Genomic DNA, 20,243 nt, shown 5'->3' on the forward strand with positions numbered 1-20,243 from the left:
TTTGTATAACTTAGCATTTTCTAGGCTGGATGTTTCAACAGTTTCTCAGTTTTAACTAGGTAACCATTTCATGTGTTTATCCATTATTTAAAGTAGTAGTACATGAAAAAATCAGGTTCCTCTGCCTCCTTATAGTGCTCCGAATGTCACATGCAACATTCGATTGCGCCCGAAAGGAAACCAACCGATCAGAGCCGAGGAGTGTGAACTCTGATCAAACTGATGCTGACTTGCTCTCTAGTTTCCACGCGTCACGCAGTATCACTTTATTCTTCTCTTAAACATCCTGTGGATGTATATTTTACTCTCATCTGTATTGTTTCAGATTAAAGCCACTGAACCTGTAGAATTACCCCCTGGGGTACATGTAGCCATGAGGTTCTTTTGAGAGCTGGTGAGACATACCAGCGAAATATACGTCATCTAAACAAATTCAGTGCTACGAAACAGTTTCCAGACTTTTCCATATTTGAATATTAATATAGCAAATTAACCTACAGTTCACCCAGACAAACGTCACTCTCAGCTTTAAACGGACACATCTTAACTGGGATCATTTCTGGTGGAGTTTCCCACAGTGCCACGGACCGACTAGAACTTCATCAAGGCCGTCCAAAAATCCCCAGAACACACTTTGACAACCACAATTATAAAAAAGCACAATGAGCAATAATAAGTCTGCCATGTTGATCTTTTTACTAACCAGGAGTCTGGGTTAGCACTCTTAAATTAGCTTGTTTTTTTTTACATGAAGACAACTTAACAGAAAACCTTTAGACAACAATTATGATCCAGAACTGGTCGCCCCCGACTCATTTTAGAATCGGGCAGAATTTCTGGCAGATCAGTTGCCGTTTGACAGGCGTCAAGTCGCCTGATAAATTGCTTGAACGGTCAACAATCTGACTGACGAATGGTTGGATTTCTGGCAGTTCAGAAATTTTGGTCGGCTGTCTTGCAGTTGGCCAGATCCACGGTTTGATTCCCCACGTGACAAAAGATACATACAGCAGTGAGCTTATTTATATATCACTAGAGTAGCATATTTGTGTTGGCTAAATCCATATACAATTATATAAAACTAAACTTTTTTTTTTTTACTCTTTTGAGTCTATGGAGCAGAGCCGGCTGGTGCTACACTATGATTGTCACTTTAAAGTTCTAACTTGGTTAGATCAAATAGACCCGCTAACTTCCTGTAGTGACAGTTATTTTACTCCAGCACAATGTTATGGTGCAAGCTACCAATGTTACACAGCACATGCCAGTCACAAGTGACACTTGCCGGTTGAATGCGAGTCACATCTATTTGTGATGTGGTACACAACAGCAACTGATCATCACTCGGCAGCGTTCGACAGGATGTGTGTATGTCAGGAGGGAGCAGTATCAACAGAACACACTGTTAATACGGGCAATGTGACGGTAGATCAGCTGTGGCATTTACCAATAAAACAAACCAACAGCCTTTTAGAATTCTGCAAGACTCGCTTGTTCGCATCACATTCCATCTACTTCCAAGCATCTTCTGATTTGGTTCTTCAACTGCTTACACATTGCCAAGAAAACGCAATGAACAAAGGTAGACATTATGTTGCCAGAACATTGTTTTCTTAATCAACACTACACACAAAACATGTCTCAGTTCCTGGATTCCAGCAACAGTTCTTATTACTGAAAAGCCACCACCACTCACTGACGCTGACAGCCACATGTTCTGTCAGCAGACCAATAGTGAGAATGGAGAAGGGACCAGAAATAAAGCTGCTGTAAAAAACATGAATGACTGCTGAATCCTCAAACTCATTCATGTTCCTGAACCAAGCAGCAGCCATTTAATGCAGCCCGACGTGGCTTGTTTGACCTCTACCTGCACCGGACCGAAGATGGATGGGAGGAAGAGGCCACTTGACTGCTGCTGCTGCTGCTGCTGTGTGTGTGTGTGTGTGTGTGTGTGTGTGTGTACACGTGTGTGTACGTGTGTGTGTTTGTGTCTTGACAGCGTGTGTGCGCATTAGAGGATGTTAGGACGCAATCTCAAGGCGGGGACCTCAGTAGGCTAAATTACAAATGCAATTGCAGCGAGGCTCTTACTGATCTGTGTCGTGATTAACTTTAGCCTAGTAAACGCATCTCTTAACATCGGAATGGTTGTTCATCAGCACACACACACACACACACACACACACACACACACACACACACACACACACACACACACACTTTTCTGCATCACCACCGGCCTTTGTCTTGAATTTTAAAGAGACGATCTGCTCTCCCTTGTGACAATGGTTCTGAGCTTTCTTCATCCCCCCTTACCCTCCCTCTTTGTCTCTTGTTCATAAACACACACACACACACACACACACACACACACACACATTTGCCATGTTTCACACTGTCCGGTGTGAATGTACGTGAAGACACCGACAGCAGAAACAGCTGATCAGTCAAGTGCGTTAAACGTTCGATGTTTCCATGATCCATTTATCAACAATTTAACTCTCTTTCGACAGAGACAAAAAGCGATTCGAGGAAGCGTAGAAGCTTTTTGTGCCATCGAGGAAGCTTTATTGAATTTTGCCGTATCCATGCAGCTTTTGTATACGTGAATGAAAATGCATTACTCGAAACCTGACAAGATGGAGTTTTTGTGTGATATGTGATCCCACGATTTTCTCATAATTTCGTGATATTGCGAGAATCCAGCTGCGGAGCGAAGTCACTTGCCCACCGTCTCCACCCTCTTTTTTTAACAAAAATGAATGATATAAAACCTATTTTTAATAGAAACTTTAATGTTACGAACATCACAATTCCAAATTGAAAGTGTCTGTTCCATACAGCAGCAGCAAAGTCGCCGCACAGATTAGTGAGAGGTCAGATTTCACTTATCGCGTGACAGGGGAGAGTTGACTGACGGGATGATAGTGGAGAATTAGGTGGGGGAATTCCTCACCCTGGCATCCTTAATTGGCACAGTTTAGTGACCCGTTATGTTCTCTCGACGAGATGACCTTGTATAATAGTGGATTAAGACAACATTAAGTGAAAGTGTAGCACAAAGCCGTATTCAGCTGAATTCTTACCAACATTAATTTACACAAATCAGCCATGTTTGAGACCAAACATTTTCCTTTTTGAACATCTTGACACATCAACATGTCAGCTGCAATGACTTATCTACATTATGTTTGTAATGAAAATGTGCGCCTTTTCTATTGAAAAGCAGTTCATATACACATGCACAGTATGTTCATGCCCATTTCCCCTGTATTTAGATTTAATTGTGTTGACACACATCGGCTTGAAAAACACCTTTCAGTGGTGACTTACCTACAGATGGATGACATTATAGTTTATGTGCATCCAGCTAAAAGATTGTTCCAGGACGTGTTTAGCCGAGCTTAACACAAGTAATTAAATCAGTGACACTGTTGTCCTAGCTTCTAATAGCTACTCTAACTACTAGGTATTACTAGCGACTGCTAGCTACTAACTACACTGCTAGTAAGTCTAGCTACTAGCTACTCTAGCTACTAGCTGATACTACCTACTCTAACTACTACTAGCTACTCTAGCTACTACTACCTACTCTAGCTACTGCTAACTACTCTAGCTACTAACTACACTAGCTACTGCTAGCAAGTCTAGCTACTAGCTACTCTAGCTACTACTACCTACTCGAGCTATTGCTAGCTACTAGCTACAAGTAGCTACTACTACTACTTACTCTAGCTACTCTAGCTACTACTACCTACTAGCTACAAGTAGCTACTACTACTACTTACTCTAGCTACTACTACCTACTCTAACTCCTACTAGTCTTCTCTAGCTACTCACAGCTACTACCTACTACTACCTACTCTAGCTCCTGCTAGCTACTCTAGCTACTAGCTGATACTACCTATCTAACTACTACTAGCTACTCTAGCTACTACTACCTACTATAGCTACTGCTAACTACACTAGCTACTGCTAGCAAGTCTAGCTACTCTAGCTACTAGCTACAACTACCTACTCTAGCTACTGCTAACTACTCTAGCTACTAGTTACACTAGCTACTGCTCGATACTAGCTTCTACTAGCTACTGGAAAAAAACCTAGATGCAGTGATTGTACATCTGAGAAGTATTTGTCTACATGGGATTGCACAGTTTGAGCAATGTCATAACTAGTGGTGTAACGGACCGTTGTCGATCCATGATCCGGACGGATCCCTCCTCACGGTTCGGTGCGCATGTGAACTGTGTTGTAATTACACAGTTCAACGTTCAGTTTGACGATCGGTACCCACCAATATTCAGTAAAATATGTAATCAGGACATCGGCATTTATGCTTTTCTAGTTGCCGATTTCTCATAATGCTACATTGTAAACAATTATTTCATGTTTAATTTGACAGGAGAAGAGCGAGTAATCTTAGCAGCACTGCTAACGTCTAACGAACTGAGGTTCTGTTAAGTTATAAATTATAACGTTATCATGATGTGTTCACATGTAATCTCGTAAAATGTAGTGTCAATTGTAGTGTGCACAACAACATAAATAGATATTAGAGTTTACACGGTTTACACTAGCATATAACTTTTGTAACTTATAATTCATTATTAAACTACAAATAACAATATTTGTTTTGATCCATAAAAATACAATCTTTTATGTTTTTATGAAGAAAAACCCCCACTATTAATTACTATAACAAAGTAAAAGGAGAGCATTTTGAATTTTTGATGATTTATAGACTTCAGAGCAGTTGAAATGATTTTTTTGGACGGTGGCCACTATGTACACTATAACAAATAGAATTGGCTGTATTGCAATCCGTGACTGATCCGTGATACGATCTCAACTGAGAGTTTTATGATCCGTTGCACTTCTAGTCATAACTACTGTAAACAAAAGCATGGGGAATCTTGGATGTTTGAGTGACCAGCTAACAAGATGTAACGTGTAAATAACACAAATTAACTCGTGGATTTTAATACTCTCTTGTGTTCGTAACTAAATAACCTCCCAGACTAATGTGTGTCCTGGAGATTAAATAGATTGAGACTGAACATTTAAGAGCAAATGCAGCAGCTCTCCACCGGCTGCAGCGTAGGCACAAAAAGTACCAATCTGTGCAAACATTTCATACCCGGTAAAGCTGCGCTGTTTATCTGTAGCTCCACTTCCCGCTGTGTATCTTTGTTAGTCTTGAAGTCTTCATCAGTGGATATTTGGGAGCCGCATCAGGGTCTCAGGCTGGACCCGAGCTGCCAACGGTTGATGAAATATGCATCGGCCAGAGATTGAATTGAGTGACCTCGCCTGAGAAGTGTGTGCATGAGTGTGTGTGTGTTTTCTGTGCAGGGATTGACAAGAATAAGTCTCCTTGGGAACGTTTAATAGCACTTCAGCTGAGAGTGTGTGACGGCTCCATCTATTCAATCTCTCTCACTGTTATTGCATAGTCATGCAAAGAGTGAGTGTGCATTGGCGTGTGGGTGCATATGTGTGTATGTTGCCTGTGTGTTCTTAGGATATTCCTCCCACAGACAGGTAGACTGGAGAACAGTATGTTTGAATGGTCACACTCAATCCTGAGAGTGTAACTGGACATTTAGAGCACAGAAAAAGATTCTTTGCAAGCACATCATTTGAAAAGAAATCATCCAGCCCAGCCGGCAGAATTTTTTGGGGGGCGTTGTACGCGTCTGCAAACCACAAGATTATGTTAAATGTAGATTTTTTAAATATACAATACTTTTTACATCTGCCTCAATGCCATGTGGTTAGTATTTTGAAACGACTTGGTTAAGGTTTGTAAAAAACATCATATTTTGCGTTCAAATAATAACGTCACAACCAGGCGACAACCTCCGGTTCTGCCGATTGAAGCCGATGTGGAAGTGTCTTAAAACTTGCATTCTCTCTAGTGTCCATCAGGGGGCGACTCCTCTGGTTGTATAGAAGTCTAGTCTAAAATGACTCTACTTCTCTCTTGGTTTATTCCCTCAGTAAACATTGTAAACATGAGTTTATGGTCTCAATCTCTAGTTTACAGTCTTCTTCAATACAGCATGATGTTCATTTAGTACATTATGCTCCATTTAGAGTCAAACAGACCATAAAGCAGGGGATGCTTTAGGGCGGGGCTTACCGTGATTGACAGTTTGCTGCCGCTACCAGAGACGTATGTGACGTCTCTACGTCACTCCTCCACATTACAAATATGGTAACTTCCGTTCATTGGTTGCAAAATAAACAACATGGCAACGGACTTAATTTAAGATGGCAACAGTGAAATCGCCGAACTCGAGGCTTCAAAACATCAGTCCACAAAACAATGGGTGACGTCACGATGACTACGTCCACTTCTTATATACAGACTGTGGTCACAACGTAAGGTAACAACCGTTAAAAACGTAGTAATGTAACTAGTGTGAATAAATAACTGCCGCTAGAAAACGTTCTTACGCACCATTACGTAACAAGCGCATCATCAATGTTTAGTTTTGGTTTCACACAAACAGCAGTGACCAAATCACCACCACTTTCCCCCTAAAACAAGTCAACATTCAACCTATCTGGAGACTGGTCTGAAATTATTATAAAAGGGATAATTTGATTTGGCCAAACAATTCTCAATATATGCATGTTTTCTAGAATTCACATAACGTCTCAGTTTTAGAGTATATTGTGTTTTTGTGGAGTTTAACACTAGACTACACACTGAACAAATTCAAATATATATATATATATATATATATATATATATATATATATATATATATCATATATTCATGTCCATTCTAACAATTTTCTTAAAAAATGTAAAGGGAAAGCATATTATACAATCAGAGAAGCATTTTGTACTCATTATGTTTCAATTTGCTTGAAATTGTTACGATGTTGCTAAATGGACAGTCTTTGCAATGACCATTTTTCAATTGAATGGGTCTTAGAAGTAAAATAATAAAAGAGTTCAACATTTTAATTTGATGAAATCTCAGTTTATTAATGCCTACTATGCTACTAACCTAAAAAAAAATGGCCTGTCCCAAAACCGTGTGACCATGGTGACCATGTGGCCCTTTCTAATTCTAATTAGAAAGGGCCACATGGTCACATTCTAATGTTTATTAAAGTAGTGCCCTCTCATCTTTTTGTGTAGAAGAGCATTTACAAGTAGTATATTAATTGACCATTAATATGATAAATTATGGTTTCATGTTAATGGTTTACAATTCTTAGCATTCTAATTCAAACATACAGTATGTTGAAATGTAAGGTTAGCCGATAACAAGACATGCTAGGTCTGTTCCATTGACATGATGGGCTGAGATAAGTCAACTAAGTTACTCAGTAAAGCCAACTCATTGGATTGGGATTGATGACATCAAGATGAATCATTTTTAATTATGTTCATTAATGTGTTTTTGATTACTTATTCTACAATTAGCGGTTCCTGTTGTAATTGATATTCTGTGGTTAATACCTCACTTTATGAGTGTTTCTTAACTCACTTGTGATGAGTGAAGGGACCTCTTCATATTCATCAACATTTTTTGTAGTGTGACAAAGACGTTTTCAAGAATCTGTTGAATTTATCTAGCTGTTGGAAAAATGTTCTGCCAAAACATTTCTTATTCTTTAAGTACTTTTATTTGTGCTCATCTCCTTTAGACATTTGGAACCAGTAAAAACACAAAATATCATGATTCTTCTGGGTGGCATTCCAGTCCAGTCTTCACATTTCATACGTACATTTGATTTGCTACAGTGTATGAATAATCATCTGTTGTTAAATGTGACCAATCAGGCAAAGCTGCTGATCATCATGTGGTGGTTGGCGTGATTTAATGAGACGCCATCATGCCAAACGATGATCCAGCTTCAGAGTAATCCAAACGGAAAGCCCGACAACGGATCGAGTCATTTTTCAGCTTTGATCCCCAAACGCTCCCTGAATGTTAAATATCGTATCACAGCGTAGCGCTGCGTTTCTGTGCATCTTTGATTCACTGAAGTTTGTCATCACTAAGACATCACAGAGGGCTGACTGAAAACCGTAGAACACAACATTCAGTTTAGGTCAAGTGTGCGCTCGAAATGCTGAAAGGGAAATACTAATACTATCTAGAGCTTCAAACATGGAGAAATATGTGTACAATATGAGTTACTAGTATTCTTGCAGTTTAGCTTGAGAAGGAAGTATCCACTTACACTAACGGCTAACTAAGGCGGTTTGGCAATTTATCGAAAAACATGTATTAGCATAACATTTTGTTGTTGTTGTGGAATGTTTATTTTATTGTAAAATGTAATTTAGAATCTTACCAGTTTACAATATCATAAAACTTTTTTTTAGTGTTTGGGTCAGATGTGTTGAGCATAGTCCATATTGGGGCTTTTATTCTGAAGGGCTCATGTGTTAGCGAGTTAGCGTTACTATGCTAACGGCATCTATGGACAACCTAAGTGAGCTTCATGGGTTGAATTCATAGTAATGTAAAGTATTCATTCAAGCCAGAGAATTAGGAATGTGTTGTGGTGAGACAAAATAACAATAACTTAACAATAACGTTTCCAAAATGTTTCTGGATTTTTGAATTTGTGCTCTCAAATTGATTTTTCCCCTCCATGTTCACCTAATTGAACCCTATTAAAGCTTAGGTTGGTAATCTTTGTTGAAATTCAAATGCTCTGAGAAAAACAAAAAGGCCGTTGCAGGACTTTAATAATAAGCCCGAATGAAACGGTTGGACGTCCGACCTGCCTGTGCGTATTCTGTCCATTCACTCGTTGCTCGTCGACACGGTTTTCCACAAGCTGCAATCTTAACAGCTGTGAGTGCTAACAATAGCCATTGTTTATGTTCATAATGATCATTTTGGGGGAGGGGCTTAGGAGGGAGGCCTGAAATGACGTGCTGTCAGTGTTGAGGACTTGGAGACTTTCTTGCTAGATTTAGCATCTCGTGGAGCTAGTGCTGCTAGCTACTTTCATTGGGAAACAGTTGGCAGCACCGGGCTGGGGTTTCAGGTCGGCTCATGTCTAAAATCTAGCGTTTTCCAGTAAGGTTAGCTTGAATTGCTAAATGTGATCAGAATAAGAAACGGTTCATCAGAAACAAAAACAAGATGCATCTTGATGATGAGGACGAATAGACAAGGGACGTAGAAGTAGAGCTTCAATGTCCTCCAATGACATTTGTCAAACTTCTAATAGAAAAATATTTAAAATGTACAACAAATATAACAATGAATAGAAAACAACAGCAATATATACATAAGTACAAAGGTTTATGTCAGCTTCAATGTTGTCATTGTCACTTATCATAAAGAAGAAGCCATATATATATATATATATATATATATATATATATATATATATATATATATGTTGACATAAAAGACAATAGAACTTTAAGGTTTTAAAACATCTACAACATAATGACATTTAGTTTGTCAAAGTATCCACTGCAAAGATTATTTAGAACTGCAAGAGGTAAGATTTTTATTCAAAAACAAACACATTTGATTTGCCCCACATGACAAAGAGCACCACAGCAAAACATAACTCCAATTTCCCTTTTTCATCTCAACATATTATACTATATACTTCAGAATTCAACATTGGACATGTCTCCTCAGCAGCAGTCGGTGAGGACTCTCCTCTGACGTCCACAGCGATGACAGTCAACAAACACATTTGAGAGAAACGTGCCAATTCGACATAAACCAGATCTGCACAGTATTGTGTGGTGCAGGAATTCTGGCTCAAGTAGCTCAAACACACACACACACACACACACACACACACACACACACACACACACACACACACACACACACACTTTCACATATAGGCACCGCTATAATTAATTTATGATCCAGTCCTTTCATTTATTTTCGTCCCTATCTGACCTTAAGCGCTTCTTGGATATGAAAAGTCCTCAAGGATTTGTGGTGCTTGGCTGAGTCGAAAGGCAAATTCACACACACACACACACACACACACACACACACACACACACACACACACACACCTCCCTGACTGCACGGCTACAGTCCTGCTGGACCATGTATCATAACCCTTCATTCCTCCTCATGGACTCTCTCACCGTCCTCCTGCACCTCTTTTTTACTCATCTCTCTTCCTGCTCCTCCCTATGGAGCATCTGAAAATAGCAGCCATGGGAAAAGTGGGTCAGGTGCCATGAGTGTGTGTGTGTGTGTGTGTGTGTGTGTGTGTGTGTGTGTGTGTGTGTGTGTGTGTGTGCGGGGGGGGGGGGGGTTCTGTGACAAATTGTAAAACTGACGTTAAAACCTCCATATCTCTTAAGCTTTTTTAAATTAATATTTGTACAATATTTCGTAGACAAACAGCTGATTGTGTTTGCAGACAGTTAAACAATTAAAGCACGGACAGATAACCCACCACTGATGTCGTTTCTTTATTTATCAATACAAATATATTTCCTAATCACTCGAGCTGTGGGGTTTTATGCAAACAGCCACTTGAGATGACTATAACAACGTAAAGGATAACATTAGGATATTATTGATGCTTTACACTGACTTCAGAACAGTTGAAATGATTTTTAGGGACGTTGGGGGAAAAATAGTATGGAGTCTTGTGGAGTAGCTGCTATAAGAAACAACAAAAACTATTTTATTTTTTAACTAAAACTTGTGATATAAGGGCTTCAGTGGACCAAGGTTTAATAACTGAATACATTTTTTGAGAGCTTCAGAATCAGAATCAGCTTTATTGGCCAACATAGAATTGGCCAATAAAGCTTTATTTAATTTACCAAATAAACAGGAATAAAAAAATGTATATATAAAAAATAAAGAACATGGACAACAAAAAAAGTAGAACAGAGGTAGGCATAAACATGTAACGACTATGAACAATATAAATATATATCCAAAAGTATATATATGAACATAAAGAACAATAACAATGGATTTGAGATATTGGTGCAGAATGGAGGTAGTAGTGCAGTTTGACTGATGAATTGTTCATCAGAGTGACGTCCAGCAGAAAGAAGCTGGTCCTGGTTCTGGTGGTTCTGGTGGTTCTGGTGTACAGAGCTCTGTAGCTCCTACCAGAGGGGAGGAGATGAACAGCTGGTGTTCAGGGTGTGAAGGTCTGCAGTGATCTTTACGGCCCGCTTCCTGACTCTGGAGGTGGACAAGTCCAGGATGGGGGGGCAGGCTGGAACCAGTGATCCTCTCTGCAGACCTGACAGTCCGTTGTAGTCTGTTCCTGTCCTGTTTGGTGGCCGATCCAAACCACACAGTGATGGAGGAGCAGAGACCAGATTCCAGCTTGATGGTATCATAACTTTGCAAGTATATATATATATATATATATATATATATATATATATATATATATATATATATATAACCTGCTATCCCAATCTGAGTGGTCCTGGACCTCTGCTTAGAGTCAAGGACTGCTGTTGTTTTGATCGGTCTGTTTTTAGCTGTGTGTAAACTCGGCTCATGGGGCCCAGTGGTTGATGTAATTATCTGTTATGTGTTATACTAATATAGTTAGGCCTGATGGGTCCCATCAAAACAGCACAACCAAGGTAGTGAGTGTAAATGTGTGGGGGCAACACACTCTCACTCTTAACTCGTCTAAACACACACGCTTGGTCAGTGGCTTTAAACTATGACGCTCTAGGTTCCCCTCTAGGTTCCCCTTTAGGTTCCCCTCTAGGTTCCCCTTTAGGTTCCCCTCTAGGTTCCCCTTTAGGTTCCCCTTTAGGTTCCCCTCTAGGTTCCCCTCTAGGTTCCCCTTTAGGTTCCCCTTTAGGTTCCCCTCTAGGTTCCCCTCTAGGTTCCCCTTTAGGTTCCCCTCTAGGTTCCCCTCTAGTGTCAGTTTTGTTTAGTTTAGTTTTTGTCAGGGATGACATGTCAGTTACCTCGTTACTTGCATAGTGTCTTTTCAAAATAAACTTTCATTGTAGGTGTACTTGCTTCTTCAAAATGTCATAGTGAGGTATAGGTATAACCAGAGTTATATAAGTCAACGTTAACTTCTCCTGGGTGAAAGTCCTGTGTTTGTTTTACCCGCCCTACGTTGACTTTCTTGCTCTACATCATTTGCTCTGACAGATCTAATAAAGACGGCGTTGGGTTTACCTTGAAGCTACTGGAAAGCCCGGTCCGCCTCATACAGACGCTGAAGGCTGCTTCAGTGCGATGGTATTTGACGAGTTGGGAGTGAGAATGGGTCGGTGAGAGGGAAGAAAACATCTCAGTTAGTTAATTACCTTAAAGTTTGGTAGGTTTTGTTGTCACGGTCACATGGCGTTTGAATGCAAGCTGTCCTAAGAAGTGTGCAGTTTTCGACATCGACCTTTACTTTCTATGTAAACGTACATTTTGACAACAACGTCTGGGAGTCTGGTTAGAACCTGCGCAGATCACAGCTCCTCCAACAGTAGTGGCAAACTTCAACTTGCTAGCTTTGCCAGCTAACATTAGCGCTGGTTAATGGCGTTTAGCTGCTGACTCTCAGCCGAATGTGTCGTGTTTGCTCGTTGTGACGGCAGCTGTTGAAAATGTATAATTTACGCCAATAATCTCCTAAATTACTACGAGTAACCATGGATGCATTCGGCTGAAAGTCACCAGTTAACTTGCTGGGTTGTACGTACAGGTTACGGTACAACCCAGCAAAGTAGCTGTGAGAGGATAAACTCAACCACACACCATGTTGAAGGGCAATGGGTTCCATTCTGAAGAAGACCCTTGTCACAGTGGCGTCTTTCATTTAAGTTGCGTTGCCCGTGTTCATGTCATATTATCGTGCCGACCTTTAGATCTTGCTTCACTTAACGTTCGCTCGTATTAAGTGCAGCAGCTACAATGTTTCAGAGTAATGGGGAACGATTCGATGCCTCGATCCACACTTCATTAGTTGTCTTTAGAGTTTTGGTTCACACTTTCTTTTAGTTGTTCTTTTATCTGCTTTTAAAGTCATAATGAAGAAATGTAAAACTAGCTTCACATTCCGACATCTGACCCTACCGTGACTTTGTTGGAGACTCAAAGCGGACTGTTGCCGTGCTTTATATCACAACATCCGCGCCTAGTTTGTCATGGTTTGTCATTAGATGGGATCCAGGAGCCCTGGAGAAAAAACAGCATCACCTCTACTCGGTCTACTGATGGGTGATTTATCACCGGGGCTCCTAGACTCTACATCATTGTCTTGGAAGATAAATGTGTACCATCATTTTATCTCGAGCCATTTGATATATATATATATATATATATATATATATATATATATATATATATATATATATATATATATATATATATATATATATATGCTTTGTAATGATGTTATAGGCTGTCAGCTGGGTTAAAATCGCAGATCATGATGCAGTTTTATGATTATATTAACATTATATCATATATTTATGGTCGTTAATCATTTATTTTAGAGGTATTTATTTGATTTTGTTTCACTCATCTGTCCTCTGTATTTCTTCCTAGGATTCAAGTGTCCTGTCTGCTCCAAGTCCGTGGCGTCAAATGAAATGGAAGTTCACTTCATCATGTGTCTAAGCAAGCCTCGCCTCTCCTACAATGGTAAGGAAGGCTTTTGTCTCTTTCTGTAGGTTCATCTTCCTCAGATGTGTAATGTTCAGAAATTTCTCAAACAGAGAGGAAGAAGGCCATAGTGGAGAAGAAGGCCACTGAGGAGAAGAAGCAGCCCCCCCCCTTTGCACTCTTTGTTCCATCAGCAAGCAGGGCAGGAGTCAGCAGGTCCAGGTCAAAATCAAAAGTATTTAATATTGTTAACAGAAGCCAAAACAATCACAAACCAAATTACACTACCGATAGTCAAATATTTCAAGAAATATGAGACCCCGTTCATACCACAGGACAGATTGATGTATCTGCCCCATGGTACGAAGGAAGTCTGATTCTCTCAGGGGACAAACAGCTCCTTTGCCCCCCCAGAGTTGCATTCCTCAACCTATCGATCAGCTCCACGATTGGCTGAAGTCCAATGGGCTCCTCCTTGGATCCTGACCCATTGTCCTGGGCAGACACCTCAGTGAACTACCCACTTCCCCCGCAGATTTACACCTTCTGGCATTCCTCAAACCCCCATCACAGACACTCAATATAGATAGATAGATAGATACTAACTTTATTGATCCCGCGAGGGGAAATTATTTTGTTACAAGCAGCAATAGGTTACAGAGCAGCAATAGGTCACAGGTAAAAAAAATCTTAATATTATATAAAAAGAAAAAGAAAAATACAAGAAAAATACACGTCACAATATATACAGTTATAATATAGTAAAGATGTTATATAAAAAATGCACACTATATACACAGTGAATAGAACAGAATAATATTAAATCAACTAAATAAACAGTAGTGCAGAGGTTTAACGATTTGATTTGTCCCGAGGTGATTTATTGTACAGTCTTATAGCAGTAGGCAGGAATGTTCTCCTGTACCTGTCCTTATGACAGCGGAGCTGGATCAGTCTGTTGGAGAAAGTGCTCCGCTGTCCCTGCAGTAGGTGGTGGAGAGGGTGGTCCTGGTTATCCAATATGGATGATAGTTTCTTCAGTGTCCTCCTCTCCACCACCTGTTCTCAATATACATTCAATGACCACACTCCTTGGTTTAACACTACCTAAGTAACCACCACCTTTTTTTTTTATGTGGATTCTGTCCCTGGCCAGTAGAGATGATTACATTGAGAGAAAAGTCTTGAGTGTATGAATGATAAGGCTGCTACTCGCCTTTCTCAGAGCCTAAGATGATGTCTTCAAATCGTTTTGTCTGACCAACAGTCCAAAACCCCCAAAAATATTGATTTAAGAAGCAGCAAATCATCGCAGTGGTGAATGTCGGACATTTCTGCTCACATCAGCATAAGTATATATATATATATATATATATATATATATATATAAAAAAAAAAAAAAATGTACACAAAGAGCAATAGGAGTGAGTAACACTGCTGCAGACACCTTCCACCCAGCGGTTGACTTACTCCAGCAGGCTGCCTGTTTTTAGTGATGACCCCTCCGGGTGGCTTGGAGACACGTGACTGACTGCAGCAGCATCTGCTCAATGACTCCAGTGACTCGTTGATTGACAAGTCGCTAGTTTGACTCAAGACTAGGCACATGTTCGTCTGATCTGGAGCCTGAATGTCACCTTGTTGAAGTCTGCGTGTGTGTGTGTGTGTGTGTGTGTGTCATGGTAATAACCACACAGATTAAATCATGTAAAGTCGTCAGAGGGAAGGAGCGGTGGGGAGTTATTTTACAGCTCCACAGACAGCATTTGACTGGACCCATGAGGCCCGGCGCAGTAAAAAAATAATGTAAGTTTCACGCCTGCAGCCGGACTCAGACCGCGAGCGGAACGAGGAGAGAGTGACAGAGACAGAGAGAGGAGAGTGAAACTGTCTGAGGGAAGATGGGAATCCAGAGTGATGGAGCACCCTGATGGCTGATAACGGATGAGGAGAGAGGGTAAAAGGAGAAGGACTCCCATAATTCCTCTCTTCTTTTTTTCTACGGCTCTGTCTGTCCTGTCACTCTTTATTTCCAGCAAATTACTCTCGTTCTCCCTCTGTCCTCCCTCTGTCCTCCGTGAGTCCGTCTGTCTGTCAGGCTCTGTTCCCGCCGTGTAATCTCTCTGTAATTTCTCTCCGTCTTTTTCACCTCCCTCTCTCCCTCTCCCTCTCCCTCTCTCTCTCTCTCTCTCTCTCCCTCTCTCTTTCATGGGTTTTTGAGAACCACAAAAACGGGCCGAGCTGCAGCTTATCTTGTTTCCCAGCATGCTCGGGGGGTCTATTGTCAATCACCTGGGCCCGCTAACTGTCGTGTGTCAGCACAACTCTGAGCAAGGTCATCGCTCATTTACTGCACAATAGATGCAGGAATCTAAAAGGATGGAAAAGCCCAAATATGTCATCCTTCAACGTATCCTCGTACAACGGTTCCTATGATATCTGACAAAATGTTACTCCTCATTTTTCATTCGTTTTCCTACAATAGTCCTGCGGCACGTGTCAATTTCAGCGTCCTTACATGCAAACCGTCTTTTCAAAATGAACTTCCATCTTCCCAGGAAACAACTCAGTTTAAGGCAACAAGACTGCTTTAGTTTGGGAAAAGATTGTGAAATACTTAGTTAGGTTTAGGCAACAAAACGGATGATTCATTTGGATGTTCTTAGTTAAGATGGAAACCTGCATTTATAATGTACTTAATGGTGAAAGCCTTGCAGCTGGTGCAGGTTATGCAATTTGGAGCCCGTACTGGAGACTCAAAGTCAGAATATTTCACCATTCATTTTCACAAGTATCCCAGCTTGGTGGAAGTGTTACTAGATCACTGGAGTTCTCTGCTGTTTGACTGCTCCAATCATTTAAAGCATGGGTCGCTAACATTGGAGAAACCAGTCAGAGTTTGCTAGATTAAAAAAAAAAAAAAAGATCCAACTTAAAAACCCAAACCAGTGCTGACAACTGTTTTCCAATGAAAGTAGCTAGCAGCTCAGTCTTCAATATGGCTGCTGTTAGTACTCACAGCTGTCAATATGGCCGCTTTTGGAAAACTCCAATGACGAGCAATGAGTGAATGCAGGTAGGAAGACAGGTAGACAGACAGGCAGGTAGACAGACAGGCAGGTAGATAGACAGGGAGACAGACAGGCAGGTAGATAGACAGGTAGACAGACAGGCAGGTAGACAGACAGGTAGGTAGATAGACAGGGAGACAGACAGGCAGGTAGATAGACAGGTAGACAGACAGGCAGGTAGGTGGACAGACAGGCAGGTAGACAGACAGGTAGGTAGATAGACAGGTAGGTAGACAGACAGGCAGGTAGACAGACAGGCAGGTAGACAGACAGACAGGTAGATAGACAGGCATGTAGACAGACAGGCAGGTAGATAGACAGGCATGTAGATGGACACAGACAGACAGATAGATGGACACAGCCAGACAGATAGATAGACAGGTAGGTAGACTGGCAGGTAGACAGGCAGGTAGACAGACAGGTAGGTAGATAGACAGGTAGACAGACAGGCAGATAGATGGACACAGACAGACAGGTAGACAGACAGGTAGGGATGTAGACAGGTAGGTTGTATCTATATGCAGGTAGACAGACAGCATTTCAACAAATATAACAAAAACATGTTTCTAAATTACATTGCCCACCTTAGCTTTACGTAGATTATTTATTAGTTAATCACCATATAGTTAGTTGTGCTCTAATGACACGTTAGGAGAGAAACGGTATAGTAGAGATTATAGTACAGTTCAAATCCATAAAGTTTTTATGTAATTATTTTATCCATAAGATGTGATTTCACTAGGTAATAACTTCACAGTGTGACACCTAATGCCCCATCTTTGCCGCTCTGGATCAGCAGTAACTTTACAGATTGCAGCTTTAATCCTGTATAAATCTAAACGCATTGAATCTAATAAAAACACACAAACCACACGTGTGCTTACCGACCTGTCTGCACCACGTGCCATGGAGGGTTACAGGTAGCACACGTGAGCTGACCACTGGATCTTTTCTGGGCTTCAACTTCACACGATGATATTTTAATGCCTCCCACTAAATATAGCCCCCTCGCACGGAGAGGGAGAGGGAGAGGAGGACCAGGTACACTCAGAGAAGTCAGAAGGCCGGCATAGGGACTCCGAAAGGAAGACCATGTGTGAGAGAGAGAGAGAGAGAGAGAGAGAGAGAGAGAGAGAGAGAGAGAGAGAGAGAGAGAGAAATGGGAGATGTGGACTCTGCCTCCTGCAGCTCAGGTCAACGGAGGACACAGAAAGAGACAAGAAAGAGGGAACTGAGCGCTGTGATTCAGAGAAGCTCTGCAACTCCTCTAACTCATAATGGATGTGAAGGTGTTGGATGCCAAATGTCTGTTGGCGAGCCGGCAACCGGGAGAGACAGCTGAAAGTCAGGAGGGGAACGGGGGGGGGGGCAGGTGAGGAGAGAGCTGATGATTGAGAGACTCATCCCATTTCTCCCAATTCAATCGATTCAATTGATTCAATCGCTCCCTCACTCACTGTAGCCTGCATCACGTGAGATATGAATTCCCAGGCGTCTACCATCTATCGGCATCAAAACAGGAAGTCAGTGGCAAGGTAGCAAAGTCCACTTTTTCCTTGATTTGATTGGCAGCCTGGGTCAAGTGTGCCATTGGCGAGCGGTGCGACTCCGCTCCAATTTGAGGAGATTTTCACGCTTGTGCGCATTCAAAAAATGCTAGAAAATCGGCGTACCGTAGGAAAAGAAGGATTTTGCGGACGACATGTTTCTAGAATAGACTACATATAAGAAGTGGACGTAGTCTTTGCGGCGGCACCCATTGGTTTGTGGACTGCCGTTTTAAAGCCTCGAGTTCGGCTATTTCCCTGTCGAAGTCGTGTGTTACAGCCGCTGCCATGTTGTATTTTTCCCAACCAATGAATGGAAGGTACCACATTCGGAATGCGGAGGAGTGACGTAGAGACGTCGAGTTTTAAGACGCTTCCGCATTGGCTTCACTCGGCAGAACCGGAGGTTGCCGCGGGGTTTCTAGCGGTTGATCTCGGTGTGATAAAAAATAATAATAACGGACAGTTTATTTGTTACATTGTGGAGATTTTTGAGCAATATGGAGAACACTCCATACTCCAACATATAGTTGACTACCACAGTGAATATGGTGATTTCAGACACAACCATGGACTGTGTTAGAGAAACCAGTGGAACAGGACTTTGGCTACTTTACACACTGCACATGTATTATAATCCTAAATCAAATAATAGGTATTACATTATACTGTATCGTATGTACATAATGTCAGGGTTTTTCCTGGCTTTAAATGAGGCGGAGGCGGTACCATCCTGACCATGTGCACACGTGTCCTAATCCGTGGTCTGGTCGACGTGCTAAACTGTGGCCTAGTTGTTACAGGGAAAGTCAGTGGTGTCTATAATGTGGATCCCTTGATATTACGTGTTGTAGCGGTCCCAGTATTATATGTTCCCAAAGTGTACTGAAGGAGCATATCACTTGATATAAGTTATGTTTGAGACCGAGAGTGCGACCACAAATACTGATATACTAAATATGTAATTGTAACAATTCTACTGGCAAAATATCATGAACACAATGGTAGTTCTCCTGTTTTTGTCAAGTTAAATAAATAAGTCATTCGATATTAAGTAATCCAGACGCATTTATAAGACGGGTCGTGTTCTCAGATGTATTTTAATGTTGTGTAATGTAACTAATGTTCTACAGATGTCTGTTTGACCTTTTGTATTCGTTAAGGTGGGAAAGAATTTAATGAAATAGGCTTTAAAAATAGATAAATAAACTACTGTAGGAGCGCCGGAATAAACAAGTGCAGCCAACGTCGCCGTTTATTTCAACTCCCAAAATCATGACACCTCAAAAGACTGACTTCCTCTCACCTTTAACCCCCAACCTAAAAGGGAACCCGTCACCCTTTACCTGAGCAGCATCAGAGTGCCATCCCTGTGAGCCCTATTACCTAGTCTAACCCTCCACCACCAGTCCTACTGAATTATGTCCTTAAGTCCACTGCACTACTTTATTTTCTTACATTTCTCCGGTTTAAACGGACACACACTGGCGTTGTAGTCGCAGTAGAAGACGGCGTTCAGGCACACGTATTCATACACGCCATTTCCATTAACCATATGCAAACCTTTAGCGTCAAGATACGACACAAAAGGCTGCCACTATGAGGAGTAGGGATGAGGTCAGGTTGAATATTCACTGTTGTCTGTTCTTGTTTACATTCTTTGCTCATGGCCTAACGACGTAAATGTCAGTCCATTTATCTGTTCATTCATTTGTCCGTCCAACTCTACCGTGTCTTGGCATCTACTTTTTCAATTGCTATGACATTCAGGGTTTATTCATGGTTCCCAGAGGATAAACCTGAATGGCCTCCTGTCCTTTCCTAAGTAACCCCAGAAGGCCAAAATTGGCTGTGGACAAGAAACAGACCGATTGCAATGAAACTTACTGAGCACATGTTCATGCTCCCCAGAGGGTGAAGCATCTTCATGTTAAATGTTCCTCTAGCGCCCTCCTTAACAAATCAGTCCAATGAAGCTTTAGAGTGCTTTAATGCTTAACGCTTTTCATTTTAATGGCCCCATTTATCTCCTACGCAACATTCAAGACAGACTA

General features: G+C 41.2%; 1 protein-coding gene across 1 annotated transcript in view; it reads left to right on the forward strand.

Annotated features, from left to right (window-relative positions):
* The window catches only part of znrf1 (zinc and ring finger 1), a 51,734-nt gene that overhangs the window by 19,870 nt on the left and 11,621 nt on the right, over nucleotides 1-20,243 (forward strand). Inside the window, exon 2 of the mRNA XM_068724001.1 lies at nucleotides 13,515-13,610. Coding sequence (XP_068580102.1) covers nucleotides 13,515-13,610 — 96 coding nt within the window. The remainder of the gene's footprint in view (nucleotides 1-13,514; nucleotides 13,611-20,243) is intronic.

The sequence above is a fragment of the Cebidichthys violaceus genome, unplaced genomic scaffold (genome assembly GCF_023349555.1).
Source record: "Cebidichthys violaceus isolate CVI_PGR_0920_01 unplaced genomic scaffold, fCebVio1.0.p SCAF_3, whole genome shotgun sequence".
Taxonomy (NCBI): Eukaryota; Metazoa; Chordata; class Actinopteri; order Perciformes; family Stichaeidae; genus Cebidichthys; species Cebidichthys violaceus.